This window comes from Thamnophis sirtalis, unplaced genomic scaffold (assembly GCF_051295495.1).
Source record: "Thamnophis sirtalis isolate CommonGarterSnake01/CBP01778 unplaced genomic scaffold, rThaSir2_p1.2 scaffold_6, whole genome shotgun sequence".
NCBI lineage: Eukaryota > Metazoa > Chordata > Lepidosauria > Squamata > Natricidae > Thamnophis > Thamnophis sirtalis.
In genome coordinates this window covers 7195431-7221524 of record NW_028261386.1, presented here as the reverse complement: position 1 = coordinate 7221524, position 26094 = coordinate 7195431, and the positions used below count along the sequence as shown (strand labels likewise).

The 26094-nt window shown below is 44.1% G+C and overlaps 1 protein-coding gene across 1 annotated transcript; it reads right to left on the bottom strand.

Annotated features, from left to right (window-relative positions):
• Positions 1-1217: 1217 nt before the first annotated feature.
• On the bottom strand, positions 1218-25050 carry LGALS9 (galectin 9). Its single transcript, XM_087719067.1, has 9 exons — positions 24908-25050; positions 16610-16698; positions 14388-14595; positions 11046-11165; positions 9483-9527; positions 8312-8356; positions 5693-5781; positions 2309-2471; positions 1218-1526 (listed from the first exon to the last, which is right to left on the bottom strand). The coding sequence occupies exons 1-9, from the start codon at positions 24935-24937 to the stop codon at positions 1380-1382; spliced, it is 936 nt and encodes a 311-aa protein (XP_087575193.1). The 5' UTR covers positions 24938-25050; the 3' UTR covers positions 1218-1379.
• Between the last annotated feature and the right edge of the window lie 1044 nt (positions 25051-26094).

Genomic DNA, 26094 nt, shown 5'->3' with positions numbered 1-26094 from the left:
GAAGGTTCAGAGGTGGCATTCAGCCAGTTCTGACAGGTTGTGGAAAACCGATAGTGGACATTTTGAGTAGTTAAGGTGTTGGTTATTATATTTAAAGCCCTACATGGCTTAGGGCCAGGATACCTTCGAGACCGCCTGCTGCCACATATCTTCCAGCAGCCAATAAGATCCCACAGATTGGGCCTCCTTCAGATGCCGTCAGCCAAACAGTGTCAGCTGGTGGGCCCTCGGAGGAGAGCCTTCTCTGTGGCTGCTCTGACTGTCTGGAACCAGCTCCCCCCGGAAATCCGGACCATACCCACTCTCATGGCCTTCAGGAAAGCTGTAAAACCTTGGCTGTTCTGGCAGGCCTGGGGCTGTTGACCTCACTGTTGAGGTCCAGCCCCGACTAGAATGAATGTATGAGGGTGCTTGTTGTTTTTAAATTGTTTTCTTTTATCGTTATGTGTTTTTTCTTATATTTTTTTGTAAGCCACCCGGAGTCCTTCGGGATTGGGCGGCATATAAATATATTTAATAAATAAATAGATAGTTCGGAGAACTGGCAAATACCACCTGTGGCTGGCCCCGCCCCCATCTATTCGCTGCCTCCTGAGTCTCAGCTGATCGGCTTGGTCTTCTTTTGTTGCCCTGCACAGGAGAACAGAGCTGGGAAGCAGATTAGTGGGGTAAGGTGGAAATGGGCATTTTGCAGTAACCTTCTCCAGGGGTGAGCAGAGAATGAAGATTTTGTAGTATCCTTCCGCTGGAGTGTGGAGGGAATGGAGATTTTGCAGTATCCATCCCCCAGGAGTGAGGAGGGAATGGGGATTTTGCAGTATCCTTCCCCCAGAGTGGGGAGATGATGGGGATTTTACAGTATCCTTCCCTTGGAGAGGGGAGGGAAGGAAATTTTGAAGTATCCTTCCCCCAGGAGTAGGGAGGGAATGGGGAACCCCGTCATTTTATATTGTAAATTCAAAGACAGAGACTATTATTTTGTAAGCTGTTTTTCAGCAAGCAAAGTACTTTTTAAATACTCTGACATCACCCAAATAAATTGGGCACTATCTGTCAGGAATATTATTGGCGGTTGTCCCATTAAAATTTCCCCCCCAATTACTTAAATTCTAGAGCTTAAAGCAGCAAAAAGGAAAGATACAATCTTGAAATTCCCATGGTGTCTAATTCGGGATCAGAATGTCAATTTACCACACGTGAGTCAGCAAACAAAACTAGGTTATGAACAAAAAGGGTTTATTCAAACAATTAGATTGGGAGGGGGGAAAACCTGAAATTCTATGGTTCTTAAACACTGAAAAGAGCAATTATTCAAACTTTAGGTAGTAAAGCTCAACATTTCACATCAATTGCACCCATCCATCCACAAACAAGCAACTCTAAGCTTGGATGTTGGTCAACGTTACATCACCGTCCACTTCGAGCATATTTATCTGAAGCAGGTTACATATGCGATGCTTGTAGTCAAACTGATGTTGTCCATTCACAGCCACCTTAAAGCAGTGTCCTTCACACTGAATCCAGATCTATAAAAAGAAAATGCACATTTGTGATCACTTTAATGGGACCCGATAGTATAACTCAGGTCTTTAAATTCTTATTTTATTTATCTATGAACATCACAAATTGCCCATTTCCCAGACAGGAAAGCAGCAAAGGTGTTTCACAGAAGCACCTGCAAGATCTGATGATGTCCTCAGTCACTAAATGATGAGTATCCAGAACAATTAAAAGTAACTTTGATACAGATTTTAACTCAGTTCTGCGACTTTAACCCAGTACATGGATTGGTACTGCACCCCAAATTTGGATTTACCTTAGAATCATATTTCAATTTTACAAATTTAAATCAGAATAAATGCTTAGCAATAAGGTTGAAATGGATACATTGCATTATACCATATTATTTATACATTATATTATTAGTAACATAGTATAATGTATTCTTTTATTTGGCTATTTATGTTGTGCTAACCATGGTTCTGATATTTATTGCTAGTTGAGGTTTAACAGTGATTTTAGTTGGTGACTGAACTGTAAAACAGTGATTTGCTTTACGGCCACTGTAAAAGTGGTTGTAAAATCAGGTCTGGTAACAGGATGACTTGACTTACAACTGCACCAACTTATGACCAAAAATCCAGTCCTAATTTTCATTGTAAGCAGTGCAGCTTTTAAAGGAAGGTTGTTGTATGGGCGAACCAAGGATCCTGAAATCTATGCATTAGGCTAGCCTGATAAATGCAAATTTAAGTCAGTTCACACGATCTTCGGGCCCGGGTGGGGCAACCAGACTGCTTTGACTTACGGTAAAGGGTTGGCCACGCATCAGAGGCATCCCATAGGGCAGGTTTCGCTCCTCTGACCCCCAGCTCATGTTGAGTTTAGAGTTTCGAACAATCACGTTCTCATCAAACCGTGGGTTGAGATGGAATGCAGTATCGTCCCCTGCTTTCAGATTGATGTGGAACCTACATAAAAAGACCCAAATGTTGCACAATTAGCAGGAAACTATCCACATCTAGAAACTACACAATGAACATTCCAACTTCTGAAGATATTATATTGCTGATTCAAAAGCCATTATTAATCTCAAAGGTGTGTGAACCTGGTGAGCAAGAATCTTTTTGCCAAAAATTCTCTTTTTAAAGGATTTAATAGAGAGATCTGGAAAAAAGGGGTCACTTGATAAATGATTAGATAGAAAAATAGATAGTAGTAAATAGATCAAGATACAGAGATAGTTAGGTGATAGATAGATGATAGATAGATAGATAGATAGATAGATAGATAGATAGATAGATAGATATAGATAGATAGATAGTCAGAGTCTGTAGCTATCCAGCTACAACACAAGTAAATAATTCAGCAGGATTCATTTATAGAAAAAACCTCTTTATGTACAATATAAAACATGATGCATGTATACAATACACATGCAGGTCTTGCAACGTGGTAGAGAGAAGAAGAAGAAGTAGCAAGTACAAGGACAAGAAGTAGAAGCAAATACTCTGAAGCAAAGACATACCAGTTCTTATATACACAGAACAGGTAAGCTAATCCACACCCAAGCTCCGACCCATCTCACATGGCTCATAACAAATCCTGTGTCTCAGTCACCAAACACTTCACGTTGGCTGGCTTGTTGTTATGACTATTCCAGTTCATAAATTCTTAAACACTAGATAGATAGATAGATAGATAGATAGATAGATAGATAGATAGATAGATAGATAGATAGATAGATAGATAGATAGATAGACAGACAGACAGACAGACAGACAGACAGACAGACAGACAGACAGACAGACAGACAGACAGACAGGCAGACAGGCAGAGATCATTTTTTTCAGAGTATAAGATGCATCAAGGTTTTGAAGGGGCAAATTTAAAAAAAGTAGGTAGGTAGATAGAGGGCTACAGAGGGAGAGAAAGAGAAATACAGTAGGTAGGTAGAGAGAGAGAGAGTAGTTAGGTAGGAAGGTAGATAAAGGGAGAAAGAGAGAGAGAGAGAAATACAGTAGATAGGGAGGGAGAGAGAGGGGGTAGGGAGGGAGGGAGAGGGGAGAGGGAGGGAGCGAGACAGAGAGAGAGAAATACAGCAGGTAGGTAGGGAGAGAGTAGGTAGGTAGGTAAATGTTTCCAGGTGTATTTATCCAAGTGCTGGAGAAGGAAATCACTGACAATCTGCAGCACCTAAGACTTGGTTTCTGCTGGAACAGCACTTGATCAATCTAACTCTCATTAATCAGTTAAAGAGCTTTCCAAAGGGGGGGGGTTGCGCTCTGCAAACCTCCCAAAAATGGCCCTTTAAAAAAAAAGCATAAATAGCCTTAGGGGGGCTTGCAGAGTGCTCCGGGGGGGGGGGGGGGGGGGCAAAAACGAGAAAAAAACAGCCTATTTTTTGTCAAAACAATTGCATGCATATTTGAGTATTTATTTGAGTATTTATTAATACTTATAGGCCGCCCTTTTCCCTGAGGGGACTCAGGGCGGCTTACATAAAATGAAGGGAGGGGGTATACAAACAATAGACACAAACAATATATAGAGGTAAAATAGTAAGCAATATTCATTCATCATTCGGGTGGGGGCAATTATCTTTGTCCCCAGGCCTGACGGGCTAGCCAGGTCTTAAGGGCTGTGTGGAAGGTCTGGACAGTGGTGAGGGTACGAATCTCCACGGGGAGATCGTTCCAAAGGGTCAGAGCTACTACTGAAAAGGCTCTCCTCCGTGTAGTTGCCAGTCGACACTGACTGGCAGATGGAACTCGGAGGAGGCCTAATCTATGTGATCTAATTGGTCGCAGGGAGGTAATTGGCAGGAGGCGGTCTCTCAAGTACGCAGACCCACTACCATGAAGGGCTTTATGAGTGACAAGTAGCACCTTGAAGCGCACCCGGAGATCAACAGGTAGCCAGCGCAGCTCGCGGAGGATAGGTGTTATGTGGGTGAACCGAGGTGCACCCACAATCACTCGCGCGGCTGCGTTCTGGACTAGCTGAAGTCGCCGGATGCTCTTCAAGGGCAGCCCCATGTAGAGCACATTGCAGTATTCCAGCCTAGAGGTCACAAGGGCCCGAGTGACTGTTGTGAGAGCCTCCCGGTTCAGGTAGGGTCGCAACTGGCGCACCAGGCGAACCTGGGCAAATGCCCCCCTGGTCACAGCCATCAGATGATGGTCAAAAGTCAGCTGTGGATCCAGGAGGACTCCCAAGTTGCGAACCCTCTCTGAGGGGTATAAAGTTTGACCCCCCAGCCTGAGCGATGGAACACTGATCGAATTATTGGGAGGAAAACACAACAGCCACTCGGTCTTCTCCGGGTTGAGTACAAGCTTGTTAGCCCTCATCCAGTCCATAACGGCCTCAAGACCCCGGTTCATCACGTCCACCGCTTCATTGAGTTGGCACGGGGCGGACAGATACAACTGAGTATCATCCGCATATTGATGGTATCTTATCCCGTGCCTCCGAATGATCTCACCCAGCGGTTTCATGTAGATGTTAAATAGTAGGGGGGATAAGACCGAACCCTGCGGCACCCTGTATGTTAGGGGCCTAGGGGTCGATCTCTGCCCCCCCCACTAACACAGACTGCGACTTGTCCGACAGGTAGGAGGAGAACCACCGTAACACAGTGCCTCCCACTCCCACCTCCCGCAGTCGTCACAGAAGGATACCATGGTCGATGGTATCGAAAGCCGCCGAGAGATCGAGGAGAACTAGGATGGAGGCATGGCCTCCATCTCTGGCCCTCCAAAGATCATCGGTCAATGCGACCAAAGCGGTTTCTGTGCTGTGCATGCATAGCCACATGTAGGCTTATAGAATGCTCCTGGGGTCTGGAGGGGCAAAATTGAGCAAAACACGGCCAGTTTTTTGCTCGTTTCTGCCCTCCCCAGTCCCCAGGAGCTCTCTGAAAGCCTCCTAAAAGCTGTGCGTGGCCATTTTGGTGAAGTGGGCGGGGTTTCAGAAGGCAAAGAAATGCCGTATTCAATGTATAAGATGCACCCAGATTTTCAGCCTCTTTTTTGAGAAAAAAAGGTGCGACTTATACTCTGAAAAATACAGTTGGGAGGGAGGGAGAGAGGGAGGGAGGGATGGATGGATAGATAGATGATAGAGATATACATACCTAGATGATAAGACAGTTAGAGACAGACAGACAACAATATTTCTTAGTCTTTACCTCTGAGCAGAAGGGGACACAGAGCCTGAAACTATTATTGATTTGGATGGGCAAAAGCCCCCAAAGATGGTAGCTCGGTAAGGGAGAGGCTGTGGAGAGAACACAAACACAAACAATATTAGAATTAATCTGCCCCCCCCCCCCCCATTTTGTCCCCTCAAGTAATCAGAGATGGCAATAACAGACTTCTATACCGCTTCACAGCCCTCTCTAAGTGGATTACACAGTCAGCTTATTGCCCTCAACAATCTGGATCCACATTTTACCTCAGAAGGATGGAAGGCTGAGTCAACCTTGAGCCTGGTGAGACTCGAACTGTCAAAGTGCAGGCAGCCGGCAGGCAGCAGAAGTAGCCTGCAGTACTGCACTCTAACCACTGCACCACCATGGCTCACCAACAAAGGCCTACTGGGTTCAGTGGAGTGAGTCTGAAAAAATCAAAATGTCTGAGGCCACCAGATAATCAAATCCGGGTTCTTTTTAACGGGGATGCTCCTTCTCATAAAAAGAGGACAGAGCTTCTATTGCCATGTTGAGTGTTTTGACCTCCTTCTGCGGACATCTTTGATTATCCACCTAAGCGTAGCTTTTTCCCCTGAGAAAACACCAATGGTCCTTCCTGGTCATGGTGACAAATGTCCACTGATGGCCTTAGCCTCCGGCATCTTTCAGATTTTTCCAGAGCATGCAAGCCGAACCGTGATTCACTGCTAACCTCTTTAGATTTTTTCTATAAGAGGTTTTCTGGTCCAAGCCATTCAGATTTCCCACAACGCCCAAGGAGCCTAATTAAACCTGGTGCATTGTGGGAAATTCCAATGATGCTCGGCACTGATTCCTTCCTATTGCAGCTCTTATTACAAAAGATACATCAAATTACTACGGTTGGGTTCATACTGGTTCATTTTATTAGATATCTTAGATTTATGCCCTCCTTGTCTTCTGGAGCCTCGGGGGTCTTATATAACACTCCCCCTTCCATTATCTTCACATAACAATGACACAATGAGGCTGGTTGAGCTGTGAGAGAAAAACACCTCCAAAGCCCCCCATGGCAGACGAGGGGCTTGAAGCTGAGTTCAACACCTAATAGCCACCCAAATTTGCTCTCAGCCATGCTTAATCCGGTTCCACCACAAAAGCGCGTAGGACAAAATTGCGCTCGACAAAAGCGCGCTGTGACGTCATCACAGCGCGACGAAAAAGTTCGAAAAATGTAAAAATAAAGCGAAAACCTTACCCTAAGCCCCCCAAACCTAACCCTAAACCTAACCCTAAACCTAACTCTTAACCTAACCCTAAACCTAACCCTAAACCTAACCGTTAAAGTAACGAAAAACCTAACGCTAACCCTTAACCTAACCCTAACGCTAACGCTCTAAAGCTAACCCTAACCCTTAACCTAACCCTAAACCTAAACCTAAACCTAACCCTTACCTTTATGTGAATCGGCTTGCTTTAATTTAATTTTTATTAATTTTTATTTGAATTTTTCGATCTTTTTCGTGGCGCTGTGATGACGTCAAAGGCGCGATTTTGTCGATCGCGCTTTTGCCGTCCGCGCTTTTGACGGGTCACGCTTAATCCTTGAGAGATGTTAACAACTCCCAGTTGCTGAGTTTCCATATCAGGCACAGCCTACACCAAATCAATAACATTATGGCTGAATGTGATAGTCAAGGCTGCTGTCATTTGCTTGAGTCTCACCTTCGCTATCAGGACGGGAGTCGAAGGGGAAGGGGTTGAATGCTTGGGGGAAAGTGAAATTAATGAAGCCAACTACTCATCGTACCATCCGAGATATAGTGGTGGGTTCTGGATCCCGTTGCAATCGGTATGGTTGCAACAGGGCCCGCATCCTCCACACAAACGCACGCAGCGTGCGCACACATGTGAACAGCATGCGCATGGTCTTACCATCCAACGGAGTGTTGCGCAGGCACTGTACACGCTGTGCGCGTAAGCACCGAAGAGTTTAAAGACAGGTAAGGAGCGAGGGTGGGCGGGTGGTACCCAGTGCTCCAGGCAGGCTCTGGTACACCCGTATCGGGGCGTACCACCTGCAAACCACCACTGCAGAAATACCAACTCAAGGTCAAAACTCCGGGAATGGAATGCAATGACTCACCAACTCACCTGTCGTTGAAGCAACTGTTCCCAAAACTATTTATTCAAATATATTTGGACAATAAGGGACAAGGGGAGGAGAGGAATTGGATGGGGAAAGTTAACCAGGGAATTCTGGCGTGCGAACGTTAGTTCTGGTTTTTGCTAGACTGTAATCCACTTGGCTCTTAGTAAAAGTATACCTTTCCCTACAAACGGAGTCAAGGGTCTTTCTTGACTAAAGGACCAAGTCGGGCAGATCTGACAGCGATGACCTGATTCCCATAATGTGCAAATATGGTGACTGGGTTCTCATGCTGAGCCAAAATTCCTACCCATGCTCCATTGTGCCCATTTTAGAGGATTCCTACCTGAGTAGTATCAGATCCCTAAATGTGTGGGACTTGGAACTTTCATAATTCCATGTTAGCCTAGGGGTGAAATCCTTCCTAATTGATGGGCCAGAAAAAAATGACTTAAGTGCAAATATTGCTAATATGATAAAAGACTTACATAAAGTTGTGGCTGAAAGCATTGTCCAATGGGATAGGCACTTGGCTATGAAGAAAAAAGAATAGCAGTTAGAATTTTACATGTGAAGGTTTTAGATTTTTTTTTTAAAAAAAACCAAACATACACATAAACCAAACGTTTATCAAAAAGGTTGGGAATCCAACAATTCCTTAAAGCAGGACTGATAGTAATTCCTGTTCAGTAAGACACATTTCTAATCCTGGTTTCTCCTCCTTCAGCAAGAGTTAACTGCTTTGAATAGGGATGTGGTGGCTCAGTGGCTAAGACGCTGAGCTTGAAGGTCGGCAGTGGACAGCGCTGGCTCTTTGGCTTTGAAACGGAGATGAGCACCGCCCCCTAGAGTCCGGAACGACTAGCCCAGATGTGCAAGGGGAACCTTTGCCTTATGCTGTTATTCTTCTCTAAACATGTATTGAGCTCCATCTAGTGGCCAAAGATAAAACTTTTTATTGTTTAAAAAGTCGGTTTTATGATAGTATTTTGGCCGTACAGAATGCCCACCCTCTCTCATTCTGGGGTGGGGTGGGGGGACCCTAGGTGCATCCTGAGAAGCCAAACTCCAGATATTCTAACATTCTGAGGAAACAAAATCATCTGGAAGAATCCAGTCTAATCTGTGGCACATGTTCATTGAAGGACAAAAATCTATGTCCCATATACATAGCATTGTTGGTGAAACTTGCACTTTATCTGTAATTTATTATACCAGCAACTCAACATTGTTTATTTTGTATTCGGCTTCTTACCGTATGTATTTCTATTTTTTCCCAGTTTCACCATCTTGTTCCTTTAATAAAGTGTCAAGATCTAGATAGATCAGGGGTGTGTTGGATTTTCCAGAGGGAGCCTCCCTGTGGAGCACTGTGAAGCCGTTACCATGGCAACTCCGTTATGCTGTAGAAGCCATTTTAAGGCGGTATGGTAGAAACCATTTTAAGGCACAAAAGGCTGTATCTTAACAGAACACACACACCGAGGAGCGTTAGGGGTGTCTTACCCCCATAGTGTTTGTTTCCAGAGAGGAGTAAGTCATCTGTGTATCAAGTTTGGTTGAAATTGCTCAAGATGTTCCAGAGCTATGCTGGAGAAAACACACACACACACACACACACTTTTATATAGATAGATATAAAAGGACTGTATGTCATACCTGTGAGAACGTTTGGGAAACTGGGTTGGAAGAAACTGGATAAAGCTGGGGGAAAAAACAGAAATTAAGGGAAATTGTATGAGCAAGTTTCAGGACAGAGAGCTACAGGGTCTCCAACCTTGGCAATTTTAAGACTTGTGGACTTCAATTCCCAGAATTCCTCAGCCAGCTTTCTGTCTAAGGAATTCTGGGAGTTGAAGTCCACAAGTCTTAAACTTGCCAAGGTTGGAGACCCCTGCTCTAAATCAGTGTTTCTCCATCTCAGCAACTTTAAGTTGTGTGGACTTCAACTCCCAGAATTCCGCAGGCAGTGAAAAAACGCTTCTTAGATGGTACAGATAGTTTTGCTTAATGAGCGGTCATTTAGCGACGCTCCAAGGTTACGACAAACGCCTGGTACTTATAACCCAATTTTTGACAAAGACATACACACACCTCTAGTCACATGACCTCATTTTGCACACTGGCTCAATTTTTATCAGTTGCAGTGTTCCATGGTCCTGTGACTGCAATTTATTTGTTTATTTTTGGTTAGTTTCCAGTCTTTTTTTGGCTGGTTTGTGCTAAAAAAAAACAAACCCATGCCCATAGGAGTGGACTCGCTTTATGACGGCTGCGTTTTGCTTAACATGCGTCAAAAAACGGTTTGTAAAATCAGCTGTCACATGGGAGCCCCAACTTACGACGATCATGGCTTAACGACAGGAATTCTAGGCTCCCATTACCGTCGTAAGTCGAGGACTACCTGAAATTACAATACAAAAATGAGGCGCTTTCTGACATCCTCTCACAACAATCCCGCTAAGCTTCAAAAGAGGGAGAGTAGCGATAGGTGCTGCACTGCCGCTGGTCCTGTACGAGCTCCTCCCCCAAAAATCAAAGATGGCGACTAATGCCATGCGATCAAAGTTGTGTCTCTGTTGAAGTGCATCATGTTTTTGACACATTTTGACCAATTACCTCCCACAGACCCATTAGATCCCACAGGGTTGGCCTCCTCCGGGTGCCATCTACCAGCCAATGCCACCTGGCTACTACCTGGGGGAGGGCCTTCTCTGTGGCAGCTCCGGCCCTCTGGAATGAACTCCCCGCAGGGATTCAGACCCTCACCTCTCTCCAGGCCTTCCGGAAAGCCGTCAAAACCTGGCTTTGCCGGCAGGCCTGGGGGTGATGAGTTCCCTCCCCTCTCGACATGTATGGTTGTGCGACTGTTGTCTACTTTTATTATTTGTATTTTGTCTTTTTATGTTCCCCTTTTTCCCCCTTGAATTGTTCGCCGCCCTGAGTCCTCCCGGAGAAGGGCGGCATACAAATAATACAATACAATACAATACGATTGCTGGCATTAGGCCACCACCAGGACCTTATTTTGATTTTCCCTCCTCAAATCACTTGGGAAACTGTCAGAAAATCTTTGTATTATTCAAAGAGCGGAAGGAAAGAAGAAAGGGAATATATTGATCCACCCATTTAATCCCAAGAAAAATAAGGGTACCCATTTGTTTATCAGAGGGAGGCAGGAGAGGTGTTTTATAAGTAAAATGAAATCAATGGAATACCTACATTCGGACCTTGGAAGCTGATCGAGACAACATCTAGTTCTCCTGAAATTCCGATGGTATCTACCAGGGAAAGAGGGATCCTGTGGTTGAATACCAAAAACAGCTTTCCATCGACGAAAACCTGGCCCAAACAGAAGGGAGCAACTTGTCATATCAAGTCACAACAAGAACAACAGAGAAGGAAATGTCTCTGGAGATTTTCTATCATCCAGCAATTATATACTGCCCCATGGAGCTTTAGAGCCCTTGCTGGCTGGTTTACAATGTCAGCAAATTGCCCCCCACCCACAATCTAGGTCCTCATTTACTGACCTCAGAAGGATGGAAGGCTGAATCAACACTGAGCCAGTCAGGATCAAACTCCAGACTGTGGGCAGAGTAGCAGTTAGACTTATATACTGCTTCATAGGGCTTTCAGCCCTCTCTAAGCGGTTTACAGAGTCAGCATATTGCCCCCAACAATCCGGGTCCTCATTTTACCCACCTCAGAAGGATGGAAGGCTGAGTCAACCTTGAGCCGGTGAGATTTGAACAGCCGAACTGCTGAACTGCAGTCAGCTGAAGTAGCCTGCAGTGCTGCATTTAACCACTGCGCCACCTCGGCTGCGTCAGCCTGCAATACTGCATTCTAACCTCTGTGCCACCAGGGCTCCAGGTCGCAGTGGTCCCAACGGTGCTTTTTCCAAAAGGCAACTGGATTTCTTCACTTTTTCTTTGAAAATGTTTTGCTTCTCATCCAAGAAGCTTCTTCAGTTCTGAAGTCCAGTTGTCTTTTGGAAAAAGCAGCTTTGGGACAAGAAGAGAAGGAAGCAAAACAATGGTTGGACTCAGCTAACAAGCTAACCCCAGTTAGTATGTCATGAAGGCCAACTGGGAAGTCACAAACCATATTTTAGAAATGGTAAGGACTAGATTCCTCAGAAACTCTTCAACCAAGTTGAGATAACTGGTTGTGCTGCCCCAGCAGTATATAGATAGTGTAGGACAGTGTTTTTCAACCACTGTGCCGTGGCACACTAGTGTGCCGTGACATAGTGTAAGGTGTGCCGTGGGAAAAACACTTTATATATAGTCAATATAGGCACAGAGTTAAATTTTTTTAACATTTTCTAATGGTGATGTGCCTCGTGATTTTTTTCATGAAAAAAGTGTGCCTTTGCACAAAAAAGGTTGAAAAACACTGGTGTAGGAATTAAGAGCTGTCTCCTTTAAGAAATTACCTCCTGGGAAATGTAGATAGAGGCTGCCTTATGGGAAATGCAGTTCCATGACATGTGATCATATCTGTGTGTCTGATTGGCCACTGGGGCGTTCTGCCTGTGCGCAGAACAAAGCTGGTCATTTTAAATGCCATTGTGAACCAGAGAAGCAACGTGTGTGCCTCCTCTCAACATGGGAGCCAATTCATCATCTTTTTACACCACCTGATGGGAAAGTCAGACTGTACTGTAAGGTCTGTTATTAAGAATGCCTGATAATAAACTTGATCTGAATGAGATTCCTAAGCGTGGAGTTAACCGCATACCCCGAGCAAGCCTATAGTGCTGGTGGTGCTTGACTTACAACCAATGGCCTAGTGATGGATCATTCAAAAGGTACTTACAACCTTCTTGCAAAGTTACAACCTCTCTCTCCCAGTTGTGTTTTGGGAACATGGCAATCAGTCTGCATCACAGCCATTTGCAGTTTCCCACTGTCACATGACTGTGATTTGCGATGTTTTTATAGGAAATCAGAATTTACTCCCAATTTTTGGCAAAAATGACCCATAATGAAGAAGAATGCGCTGTCTTGCTTCTCACCTTAGAAAGAGGTGTATTACAATTAAAAAACCCTTGAATGTACTAAAAGAGGAAAAGGCAATTCAAACATGGTTTCAGTATGGCCAATTACAGGCCAGATGGAAAAAAGATCAAAAAATCGGTTTTATGCAAAATGAGGATAATTTACTAAAACAAATTAGGGATCAAAGTCCAATGCATATAAAGAGATGATATAATGTATTAATAGAAATGGATTCGGAAACAGAATTAGTTAAAGACTGTATGATAAAGTGGGCACAAAATTTTGACGAACCAATAATGTTGGATACATGGGAAAAGATTTGGGTAAGAAATGTAAAATTTACACAAGCCTAAAATTTGAGAGAAAACTTGTATAAGATGTTTTATAAATGGCATTTAGATCCTTAAAAACTGGCCTTTATGTATCCGAATTTACAACCTAAATGTTGGAGATGTGATTGTCTCGATGCTACATACTGTCATATATGGTGGACTTGTAAAAAGGTAAAAGCATTTTGGATAAAAATACGGTGGATTATGCAAAATGTTCTTTAAAAAAGGATAAAGTTTACCCCTCAATTATTCCTGTTAGGTATAACTTACTGATTGTACAGTTGTAGAGACTAACTTGATTTTGCATTTAATAACGGCAGCAAGACTGTTGGTGGCGCAATACTGGAAGAAGGAAGATTTGCCTACTATTCAAGAATGGACATTAAAAGTAACAAACCTAGCAGAGATGGCTAAAATATCAGCATATCTCAAAGACCACTCAAATGAGAGATATAAACTGGAGTGGAGAAGATGGATTGACTATACTCAAAATAAATATGGGACTAAGAAATTCCAGATAGTTTATGACTGAAGAAACAAGGAATAATATAATCTGTTTAGAGTTAGCCTAGCAAAGAGGAGTTAAAGCTCAAATGAAAGATGAAACTAACCCTTTTTAAAAAAAGTTTATCTTAGAATATCTTTGTTAAAGATTTTTACCCTGTATTGGTTCTGGGAAGTTGGGGGGGGGGGCGTGGTAGGTTGGGGGAGTTGGGTAGGGATGGTAGGGGGAGGGAGGTAAATATTTGTAAAAGTTTTGTTTTCAAAATTTTCAATTAAAAAAAAGAATGGGCTGTCTTAATGAACTCTGCAGAAAAGGAAGGAAAAACAGGTCTGATGATCTATATTATGACGGTCACAACTGACGACCATAATGGGCAGGCTCCATTGGGAGACTGTATAGAGCACCCAAAGTGGGTAAGAGACTTGAGGTTTTGCTCCGTGAAGGAGACGGTTTCTAAACCGATAAATAAAAATAAAGACAAGATCAAAAGGAAGTGTGCTCAAACTCTTTATCGGTTTATGTGTGCATTGGTGGGGCCCATTTTGCGTTTGAGATAACAGTTTTGCCCCTCAGCAAGGATTATTTTGAGACATTTTGTGTTTCACACATTTTGAAAAATGCTTTTCCATTGCCACAAGATAAAAATCAATAACCAAACCAAGACTATTTTTTTAAAAAGATGGTGATTATAACCCACAAAGAGGACTTATCGTCTTCGTACCACATAGGAGGAGATGTTCACAAGAAACCGGATGTCAAATGGATGCCCTTTGCGGAAAACCATATCGTATTTCCTTTCTTCTTGCTTCCAGTCTCCGTTTTCGTGTGAATTGCATACAATACAGTTCTGATCAAAACGGACATTGAAATGGAAAGCGATATCTGATCTGGGCACTTGGGATTTGCCACACTGAAAGTCAACCTGGAATCTGCAGAGAGAGCAAGAAAGAGAAATTTACAGTTTAACAAGAGTTGGAAGGGACCTTGTAGGTCATCTAGTCGAGGTGGCGCAGTGGTTAGGGTGCAGTACTGCAGGCCACTTCAGCTGACTGTTATCTGCAGTTCGGCGGTTCAAATCTCACCGGCTCAAGGTTGACTCAGCCTTCCATCCTTCCGAGGTGGGTGAAATGAGGACCCAGACTGTGGGGGCAATATGCTGACTCTGTAAACCGCTTAGAGAGGGCTGAAAGCCCTATGAAGCGGTATATAAGTCTAACTGCTATTGCTATTGCTAGTCCAACCCCTCGCCCATCTGGATGAGGACCATGCGGTATTAAGGTAGATTGAAGAAAGATGGACCTGGCAAACTACTTACAAACCTAGTCTTTTCTCTGGCCTGCATACTCTCGGATCCTCCCTGGAAGGCAGCTCTTCCTCTTTTTCATTGACCTGCAAACTGTCCCCAGCTGAAGCCCCCCATAAATCTCTTTTGGCTGGCAGTTCAGAGTCATTAATTAACCCAGTTCCTGATGTATCAGGAATGAGCTCATCCTCCAGCCAGCCAACCTCCGAGGAAGAGGAGTCAGAGGAGTTGTCCAAGGGAGACATCACAGGGTCATGGCTCCCCAACCCGGTTTTACAATATGAATGTGTTGGGAACGGGTCTGTTTAAGAAGTGTTTGTATCATAAAGCAACGTGAGTGAAGGTGTTGTGGCCCACCAGTGGCCAGCGGAGCTGGCAGCCGAGTCGGACAGTGAGGAGGTTGGAGAGGAGCATGGGCCAGTCCTGGAGGTTGGGGAAGGCTTGGACGAGGGCTCTGCGTCGGAGGCAGAGATGGGGCCAAAATCGTCTGGCAGTTCTCAGCTGCCTTCAGAGCTAGACAGCAGTGAGGCAGAGGAACAGCTGGAGCCTGTTCCCAGTGTGCACATGCACAGAGCTGCCAGAAGAACAACTAAGAAATCAGGGTTGATTTGGGAGTAAAGCCACAGGCGGACGGTGAATGGCCCCTCCCATAGGAAATAAAAGAGAAGCAAAAGGAGAGTGGGCTTTCATTCGTTTCAGGAGTGTGAAGATCTGTCCATGAATCTCAGAGACTCTGTGCCAAGTCTTTCCTTGCACAGCACCGCGTTTGGAAAATATTTACATGGCAGCTTTCCAAGCTAGATATGGTCTGTAGTCATAAATCCACCTTTGAAAGCCTGTTTATCTGGCCTTTGCTGAATATGAATGAGAGGAATTCATATTTGTTTAATAAAAGGGGTTTTGTCAGGATCAGGATACTTCGGGCTTTTTGGGGAAGCCTAGGTCAGAACAGAAGGTTCAAACTGACCAGCAATTTCTTTGTACTTATTTGCAAAACTTCAAATCTGTCAGAAAAGTTTCATTTTGTTTCAGAACTCACTCCCATCAATGCTCGGGTGGTTGATGATGGTTTTACAATACAATGTCCACCTTGTTCAGAGATGGCACTTCCTTCTGGTTGTGGCTTCACTAGTTCCGTGACCCGTCAAAACCGTGGTCCACTAAAGCGCGCCCGATTAACGCGCGTACCTGACGTCATCAGCAGCGCAACAAATACGACCGCGGAGAAAAAAGGGCGCTTTAAAAAGCACTTTTAAAGCAAGCCGATTCACATAAAGGTAAGGGTTAGGGTTAGGTTAAGGGTTAGGGTTAGGTTTAGGGTTACGTTAAGCGTTAGGGTTAGGGTTAGGTTAAGGGTTAGCGTTAGGTTAAGGGTTAGGTATAGGGTTAGGTTTAGGGTTAGGTTTGGGGGGGTTAGGTTTAGATTTACGCGTTAATTTTAAGTTTACCGCTCACAGCGTGCTGTTTTCGTCGCACTGTGATGACGTCACGTACGCGCTTTCGTCAAGCGCGCTTTAGTCTACCGCAGTTCTGTGGTGGAACCCACTAGTTCTATGGCAGCCTAGATATTTTGAAAAGATTTGGATTTTTTGGGTGGAACTTCCCATACGCTCCTTTTCCCCTCTATTCAAATGACTCACCTTGTGCAGGACTTCAAAACACTTCCGCTGACTAATACAGTCATCCCATCTTTCAGGCCACCGTAAATTGGACCACTAAAAGGAATACTCTGACCAGAAGTTAAAAGAAAAAACAAATCGCCATTAAATGGAGAATCTGCTGCAGCTCAAAGACATTAATTCAACTGGTTCATGAATAAATGCCTGGGAAATATAACATGTCTGCCTCTATCCTCCCCTGAAATACAGATGTGTGAAAAAGTCCTGCACCTTTCAGCTTTAAGCTGTATTTACATATTTAATCAAGTTTTCACTCATAGAAACCACGCAAAATTAGTACTTGGATGAAAATTTCTAGAGTCTGATTGAGATGCATATTTTTTATTAATATAACCAAAGTCTTTTGCTTCTCTTTTATTGAGTGAGTTTATGTGCTAAAACAATCACAACTTGAACTTTTGAGAATGTTAGGATCAAAAGAAATGTAATTTAGCTCTGGCTGCGGGCAAGGATGAAGGCCTTTTCTTTCACCAGTACTGAGCAGGGGCATCGCATCATTGTGCTTCATAAAGAGGGTTACTCCTACACAGAAATAGTCAAGAGAGTGAAATGCCATCGCACCAGTGGATACCGTCGCAGGGGCTCGCAGAGGCACTAAGACGCATGCACGTGCTGCACTCATCCATGTGGACAATGCCGGGCCCATTCCAACCGTACCGGTTGGAACGGGATCAGGAACCCACCACAGGAGTGGAGTGGAGTGGAGTGAAATGGAATAGAATAGAATAGAATAAATAGAATAGAATAGAACAGAGTAATGGAGTGGAATGGAGTAAAATGAAGTAAAATGGAATAGAATAGAGGTACCTGGCTCAACAGTAATATATGTGAGAGGGGTCTTGGCAGAGGTGGGTTCCTACCAGTTCGCACCTATTTGGTAGAACCGGTTCATCAAATCTACCGAACCGGTTAGAAGAGGCTCCACCAGTGGACCCAGAAAGCAGGCCACACCTACAGAAGAGGCTCCAAAAATTTTTGAAACCCACCACTGGTCCTTGGATATGATTATTCTACACTATCATGCTCATATTTATAAAACTCAGTGCCTCTGTGAAAGGAAAGGATGACTACTGCGTTTGTGGTGCAATCAGAACTTTGCGTGTGTTGAAGTTGTTTTAACGCAAACCAAAGATGCCTTTTAAAAAACAAGTTTACATCATATTCTTATGCATGCCAGAGCTGTGTGTGAGGTAATTTAAGGTGGTTCTGACAAGTGTCGTCGGCATCTTCATATCCGGTCACATGAGTGGCAAGCCACGCCCATCCAGTTACATGGGTGGCAAGCCACTCCCACAAAGGAGGCCACACCCACAGAGTAGGTTCGAACAATTTTTGAAACCCACCCCTGGGTCTTGGGGTGCTGTAGCTTCCAAAATATTAATGCAGTCCTAGACTGCAACAACAGAAGGCTTGCATCAAGGTCACATGAAGTGTTACCACTGTTTTTATACTGGTTTGGTAAATCCACACTTAGAATATTGCACCAGTTTGGGTATGATATAATAATATTTATAACGATATAAAAAAGAGTTGAAACTCTAGGGAGAAGAACAACAAAGATGATTAGGGGACTGGAGGCTGAGACATATGAAGAATAGTTCCAGGAATTGGGTATGTCTAGTTTAGGACTAGGGGTGACATGATAGCCATGTTCCAATATCTCAGGGGCTACCACAAAGAAGAGCGAATCAAACTATTCTCCAAAGCACCAAAGGGGAGGACAAGAAGTATCTTGTCAAAGACGTTGTAAAACTTATCAAAAAGAGTAGCAACTTAGAACTAAGGAGGAGTTTCCTGACAGTGAAAACAATCAGTGGAATGGTTTGCCTTTGGACGTTGTGGGTGCTTCAACACTGGAGGTTGTTAAGAAGAGATTGGACAGCCATTTGTCTGGAATGGTATAAGGTCTCCCGCTCGAGCAGGGTGGGCTAGAACAGTGTTTCTCAACCTTGGCAACTTGAAGATGTCTGGACTTCAACTCCCAGAATTCCCCAGCCAGCATTCGCTGGCTGGGGAATTCTGGGAGTTGAAGTCCAGACATCTTCAAGTTGCCAAGGTTGAGAAACACTGGGCTAGAAGACCCCCAAAGCCCCTTCCAATTCTCTTATTCTGTGTTCTGCTTAATGGGCCAAATCATCGGGTGATACTTCAGCGACGTCAAGTATGACCAATTTTTTTTTTAAATCAACTTGCAATCCCCACCCCTCTCGCTACACTCTAATGAAGCAAAGAAGAACCATCTGGAAGCAGCTTGCAAACAGCACTCACCCAGGATGGGGAGGTAGGGCAGTGAGAGGGGTCAGTAGAATGAGGAAGCAAGGGTCCTCCCGTCTAATCACATGCTGTTTCTGCAAGATCCCCTGGAGGATAATCTTTGGCTTATTTTCACTTTCTTATTTTTACCCTGCCTGGAGGAACTGGCCAGGGCGTCCCTTTCCTGTGTGTGTAACTTCCCTGTGCTTGAGACACAGCTGATTCCAGCACTTGATAATGGAGCAGCTCCACGCTTTCCTCCCCTCCCTCCTTCCTAAGCATCATTCCTCCAGGCCTGCAGCTGCTGCTTTACAGAAAAAAATCTGGGAATCCATTCTCTCTTTCCAGGAATGCCCACTGACAAATCTTGTCAGCAATGATCCAGCCGCATGGAAGGGAGAATGAGAATTAGATCCATCACGGTAATAGAATAACAGAGTTGGAAGGGACCTTGGAGGTCTTCTAGTCCAACCCCCTGCTTAGGCAGGAAACTCTATACCATTTCAGACAAATGGCTACCCAACATCTTCTTAAAGACTTCCAGTGTTGGAGCATTCCCAACTTCTGGAGGCAAGTTGTTCCACTGATTAATTGTTCTAACTGTCAGGAAATTTCTCCTCAGTTCTAAGTTGCTTCTCTCCTTGATTAGTTTCCACCCATTGCTTCTTGTCCTGCCCTCAGGTGCTTTGGAGAATACTCCCTCTTCTTTGTGGCAGACCCTGAGATATTGGAACAGTGTTATCATGTCTCCCCTAGTCCTTCTTTCTATTAAACTAGACATACCCAGTTCCTGCAACCATTCTTCATATGTTTTAGCCTCCAGTCCCCTAATCCTCTTTGTTGCTCTTCTCTGCACTCTTTCTAGAGTCTCCACATCTTTTCTACATCATGGCAACCAAAACTGGATGCAGGATTCCAAAGGTGGCCCTACCAAGGCATTATAAAGTGGTATTAACACTTCACTTGACCTTGATTCTATCCCTCTGTTTATGCAGCCTAGAACTGAGTTGGCTTAGTAGATTAGTGGGGTGGAGTAGGAATTGAGATTTTGCATTATCCTTCCCCTGCCACAAGCCCAGTGGTGGGTTCCGGATTCGCCCTGGTGTCACCCACAGGGATGTGCACAGTGCACGCGTACTTGCACGCAGCGCGCACCTGCGTCATACTTGCTTGCAAAACTTCCGCAACCCTCCACGTTGCTCCAGCTGCTCGGTGGAGCATTGCGCAGGCGCCGTACATGCCATGACATGTGTACGGAAGCGCCAAAAGCTTAAAGCACAGGTAAGGAGCGAGGGTGGGCAGGTGGGCCCTCCGGAGCACCGTACTGAACAGTATCCGGTGCTCCGGGCAGGTTCCGGTATGCCCATCCCAGGGCATACCGCCTACAACCCACCACTGCACAAGCCCAAAGCCAAACCCCCAAACCCACACCCACAGAACCGGTAATAAAAAATGTTGAATCCCACCACTGGTCTCCAACCCCGGGGCCATGGCATGCCAGAAGCTGGGCCATGGAAACAAGCAAAGCTATTTAATCAGCCTAAATCACAGTTCTTATCTAATCTTTCTTTATCTGAGGAGATTAAAATCAAACGACTTTTCCTCAGGCTCCAGATAACCAGATTTTGAGCCATACAAAAATTCTGTGTAAGAGCACAACAGTAGACCTGGTGGACCACATGATTTTGGTTTGTGAATTGTATTTTGATCAGAGACAAATTATGGCTAGACTACAACTCAGAGTCTCCTGGTTCTTAACTGGTGCCTTAACGGCTAGACAAAGTGGATTTCAACTTCCAAAATCATGCTGGCTGGGGAATTTGGGGTCCTGAAGTCCATACAATTAAAGCATGTTTTGCTGGGGAATTATGGGAGCCAAAATTTATTTATTTATTGAATTTTATACCACCCATCTTCCCTACAGGGCATTCTGGGCAGCTTACAAGAAATCCACACATCTTCAAGCATGGCTGGCTGGTGAATTCTGGGAGTTGAAGTCCATACATCTTAAAGTTGTCTTAGTGGACAATTTTAACTGGAGTTCCAGTGGACACTAATGTAAACATAAGCCATGTGTGTGGCAGCAATCAAAAAAGCTAATACCATCCTTGGTTGTTATAAAAAAAGGCATAGAATCAAAACCATGTGATCGTGAAACACGTTTAGAAAGCTCAGTAGTAAAGCCACATGTGGAATACTGCATCCACGTTACCAAAAAGAGGTTGTGACTTTGGAAAACGTGCAAAGAAGAGCAACTAAGATGATTAAAGTCCTGGAGACAAAAACATGAAGAACGGTTGCAGGATTTGGGTTACGATAGCATGATATATCATGCAGGAGATGATAGCAGTATTCCAGTATTTGAGAGGCTTCCACAAAGCAGAGGGGGTCAACTTATTTTCCAAAGCACCAGAAGGCAAAACAAGAAACAATGGATGGAAACTAATCAAGGAGAGAGGCAACCTGGAATTGAGGAGAAACCTCCGAATAGTGAGGGCAATTAACAAGTGGAACAGAAGTGGCCTTCAGACGTTGTGGGAGCTTCATCACTGGAAGCTTTCAAGAAGAGATTGGACTGCCATTTATCAGAAATGGTTTAGGGTCTCCTGCTTGGGTATGGGGGTTGGACTAGATGTGATGGCTAACTTTGTCGTCACTGCGTGCCGACCTGCATGCCAGAACCTGGAACAGCAGCGTTCCTGCATGCACAAGCAGCCAAACTTCTGGTTTCCGGCAGCAATAGCAATAGCAGTTAGTCTTATATACCGCTTCATAGGGCTTTCAGCCCTCTCTAAGCGGTTTACAGAGTCAGCATATTGCCCCCAACAACAATCCGGGTCCTCATTTTACCCACCTCGGAAGGATGGAAGGCTGAGTCAACCCTGAGCCGGTGAGATTTGAACAGCCGAACTGCAGAACTGCAGTCAGCTGAAGTAGCCTGCAGTGCTGCATTTAACCACTGCGCCACCTCGGCTCTTATGCAGGTGTGCAGCTGACAAACAGCTAGCCATCACATATTTGCGCAATGTAAACCCAGAAGCAGCTGGCCGGCACGCATGTGTGCACAGGAACGTGGAAGTGGGGAGCCAGTGAGGCAGTGCGTCCTGCGCGGGATGGCTCTGTGTACCGTTTTCGGCATGCGTGCCACAGGTTCACCACCATTGACCTACAGGGTCCCTTCCAACTCTATTCCCTTAAAATAATTCCCCTTATTGGGAAGGGAAATGAAACAGACCATGTGCTAGAAAGGAACTGAAACAGAAACCACAGCCATCATGTGGTTCACAGGTATCACAAGGTCAGAAGGAGGTGACTTTGTGGAAAAATGATGTTGTGGCACTTGGATGCTGTCTGCAAGTATTATTCAGTGATTTGATTTCTGGTGGCTGCCCATCTTAAAACACAACTCTGGGTGTCTCACAACAAAACTAAAACCCAGAACTAGAACAACCCTAGAAATGTTCAATCATAAAGTTATGCTTTGGAACCCACCCTTCTGATCGTACTTCAAATGCTTCAATAAAGCAATTTTTGGAACATTGTGGATATGAGTTCCCTGTACACAGTTGTATGCAGGTATTTGGTATAAAAACGTGTACATTGTATGGCTGAGGAGGAAAAAGATGGCTGCCAGGGAGGGGACTGTGGACTTCAATTCCCAGAATTCCCCAGTTAGCCATTCCCTGACTCAGGAATTCTGGGAGTTGAAGTCCGTACATCTCCATGGTGCTGAGCTTGAGGAAGACTGAGTTAGAGGCCTTAACCAAGATGCCATCTTGAGGAGAGAAAAATGGCACCTTCTCGGGAGCTCAGAAGAAGCTGAGAAACACGGCTCTCACGTTAGCAGCATCATTGCTTGATCTATGCACCTTGAAGGAATTAGACCAGGGGTCTGGAGCTGCATGTGGCTCTTTCATCCCTCTGCTGTGGCTCCCTGTTGCTCAAAATATGCATCAATGTACGACACCCGCTGGCACATGATTTATTGAGCTTTTCAACCCCTGGTAGGCCAACCATGGATAAATCCAAGAAAAAAAAGTTTCAGAAGAAAACAGAATGTTTAATTAAACTACATAGACTAGTATTGTGGCCGCTTAGAGTTAGGGTTAGACACGGGAAGGGTTTTGTGGCTCCCGGTGTTTTCTTTTCTGTGGGAAACGGCTCCAAATGGCTCTTTTGAGTGTTTAAGGTTGCCGACCCCTGAATTAGACCAACACCTCCATCCTTAAGCAAACAAGAGAGCCAGTGTACTATACAAAGTCTGATTGGTCACTTTAAATGACATTCAAAAGGGTGTTTACAATGCAAATTCAAAGTTCTGACTGACACACACTCATAAGTTTGCATTTTGGGTACTCAGCACCCAGCTCACATTTACCATTGATGCCAGAATTTCATTTTGTTTGGCTTATTTAGTATAAACATTTAATAAATTATTATGACTTTTATTTAAGCAGTCATTAAAATTCATGTGTCGCCCTTCAGAAACAGGCTTTTCATAATGTGCTGGATAGCTCCAAGAAAGATAAAGCAGCTCCATTCCTTCAAAAGAGGAAGGACAATTTTAGAACCATGTTAGAATCGTAATTTAATTTTTGTTACTATATTGGGAGTTCAGTATGATTTGGGTGACTGTTTTCACTATGTTTCTTAAGTTTTAAAGTATTATTTTGGATTTCCTGCTTGGAAAAGATAAACATGAAGCTTTAATTTTGGGGGGATTTGATGATTAGATTTGTTATGATTTTAGAAATACTGTGTGTTTTCATTTTTACTATTGGATACACAGACACACAAAATACCTACTGTAGGTGTAAACTCGAAGTAACAATTATTTTCTTATATAATTCTAACTCTGTTTTAGAATAGAATAGAATAGAATTCTTTATTGGTCGTGTGATTGCACACACAAGGAATTTGTCTTTGATGCATATTCTCTCAGTGTACATACACATAAAATAGAATACATTCATCAAGAATTATAAAATACAACACTTAGTGATAGGTCATAGGTTACTAATAAGCAATCAAATTATACTAGGAAACAAATAAAACAATATTTTAAAGATACAAGCAACATGGTTATAGTCATAAGTGGAAAGAGATGCGTACTAGGAAGGAAGAGAAGAATAATAGTAATACAGTCTTAGTAGATAATTTGATGTCTAATATGGGTTTTTAAAAACATTTTTGTGCTTTAATTTTGATTAGAAGTAAGAGATTATTTTTACTACATGTATATTTATCTGTGCCGAAGAAAATTCCAAGTAAATCTATTTTGCCACTTTAGCTTTTCCCCGTTTTTGATCCCCTTTCCCTGAATTTTTCCCTTTTTGTTATTTTGTATTTCATCTCTCTTTGAAACTTAATAAAGTCGAGTTAAATAAGATCAAATTAAATATTACATAAAAATAATAAACTGCAATTGACTATATTCAAAATAAATACGATACTAAGAAATTCCAGATAGTTTATGACTGAAGAAGCAAGGAATGATATAATCTGCTTAGAATTAGCCTAACAAAAGAGGAGTTAAAGCTCAAATGAAAGATGATACTAACTTTTTTTTAAAGTTTATTTTAGAACATCTTTGTTAAAGATTTATACCCTGTATTTGTTCTGGGAAGTCCGGGGGGGGGGAGGTTGGGGGGGATTGGGTTCGGGTGGGGAGGGTGGAGGAGGGGAGGTAAATATTTGTAAAAGCCTTTTTTTTTCAAACAATTTCAATAAAATAATAATAATAAACTGTTTGTGCAGGGGGTTGGATCAGAAGACCTCCAAGGCCCCTTTCAACTCTGATATTCTGTTAAATAACGGGGTGAACCTTGTCCTAAAACGCCACGTAACCTGGCCTTGGCTCAATCATGGTTATGCCTATCTTGGAAGCGCACCAGGGGAACAACCCGCCACAAGATCCTGAGTTACAGGATGCCTGGCGTCGTAAAGTGAGGCGGGTGGGTGGGTGGGAATCCCCTTCCCGTCCCTTCTTAAGACAACCCAACTTACCGGTTTGAAATAAGGCGACTGCAAGGCCATTTTCGACAGCTGGCAAAGGAATCCGAGAAAGGACAGGAAATTCCGGCAAGTTTGCCAAGTTGGGCGATAGGACGTTTTTCTTCTCACCCGATCCTCGCAGATGCGGCGCCGCGCTCGAATGGAGCGGAGCGGAGCCGCAAAGGGGGGTAAAGGAAAGGGGCGGAACCTGCCTGGAGATCGGGGGTTGGGGGTGGAGATAAGTCGAGGGGGGGGGGTCAGTGGCCGAAAGTGGCTTGACTGTGACCAAGGGATGCTGCTTGTCACGCGATCTACCTGCCCCCCCCCCCACCCATTCCCACGACCCCTCGATTTTCCACCCGCTCTCTGGTTTTTCCCTATTGCTAGTCGCGGACTTGGGTTGGAGGGAAGTTGTTATGAGTCAATTTAAGGAAGAATTGCAATCTGCCAATTGGGTAATAATACCCATGATCGGGGTATTGTTCGGAGAGCACATCTGGAATACTGCCGAGGGGAGAGGGGGTTGTCCCACCCCAGGGATGAACCTGCAGCTAATTGCTTTCCAAAATCAGCCTATTTGGTGGGGGGGAGGGGGGGGGAGAAATCTCCCAAGCCAGAACTTTCCGGTTATGATCAAAAGAGGGAGACTACAATCTCCATCATCCTTGCCCTGGGAAGATTGCTATGAAGCCACCATGTCTGGGACAGGCTTTTTTTTTTCTTTAGCCCTGTTCCAACATCTCAGGAGCTGCCACAAAGAAGAGGGAGTCAAGCTATTCTCCAAAGCACCTGAGGGCAGGACAAGAAGCAATGGGTGGAAACTAATCAAGGAGAGAAGCAACTTAGAACTGAGGAGAAATTTCCTGACAGTTAGAACAATTAATCAGTGGAACAGAAGTTGCCTCCAGAAGTTGTGAATGCCCCAACATTGGAAGTCTTTAAGAAGATGTTGGATAACCATTTGTCTGAAACGGTATAGGGTTTCCTGCCTAGGCAGGGGGTTGGATTAGAAGACTTCCAAGGTCCCTTTAGCAATAGCAGTAGACTTATATACCGCTTCATAGGCCTTTCAGGCCTCTCTAAGCGGTTTACAGAGAGTCAGCATATTGCCCCCAACAATCTGGGTCCTCATTTTACCCACCTCGGAAGGATGGAAGGCTGAGTCAACCCTGAGCCGGTGAGATTTGAACCGCTGACCT

What these genes read in the sequence shown, in the direction of transcription:
- LGALS9 (XM_087719067.1), bottom strand. Translation starts at nt 24,937, where the DNA reads ATGGCCTTGCAGTCGCCTTATTTCAAACCG. An exon ending in AGTCGCCTTATTTCAAACCG is followed by an intron (nt 16,699 to 24,907) that starts GTAAGTTGGGTT and finishes ACTTCTGGTCAG; the next exon opens with AGTATTCCTTTTAGTGGTCC. An exon ending in TCAGCTTCCAAGGTCCGAAT is followed by an intron (nt 9,528 to 11,045) that starts GTAGGTATTCCA and finishes TTTTTCCCCCAG; the next exon opens with CTTTATCCAGTTTCTTCCAA.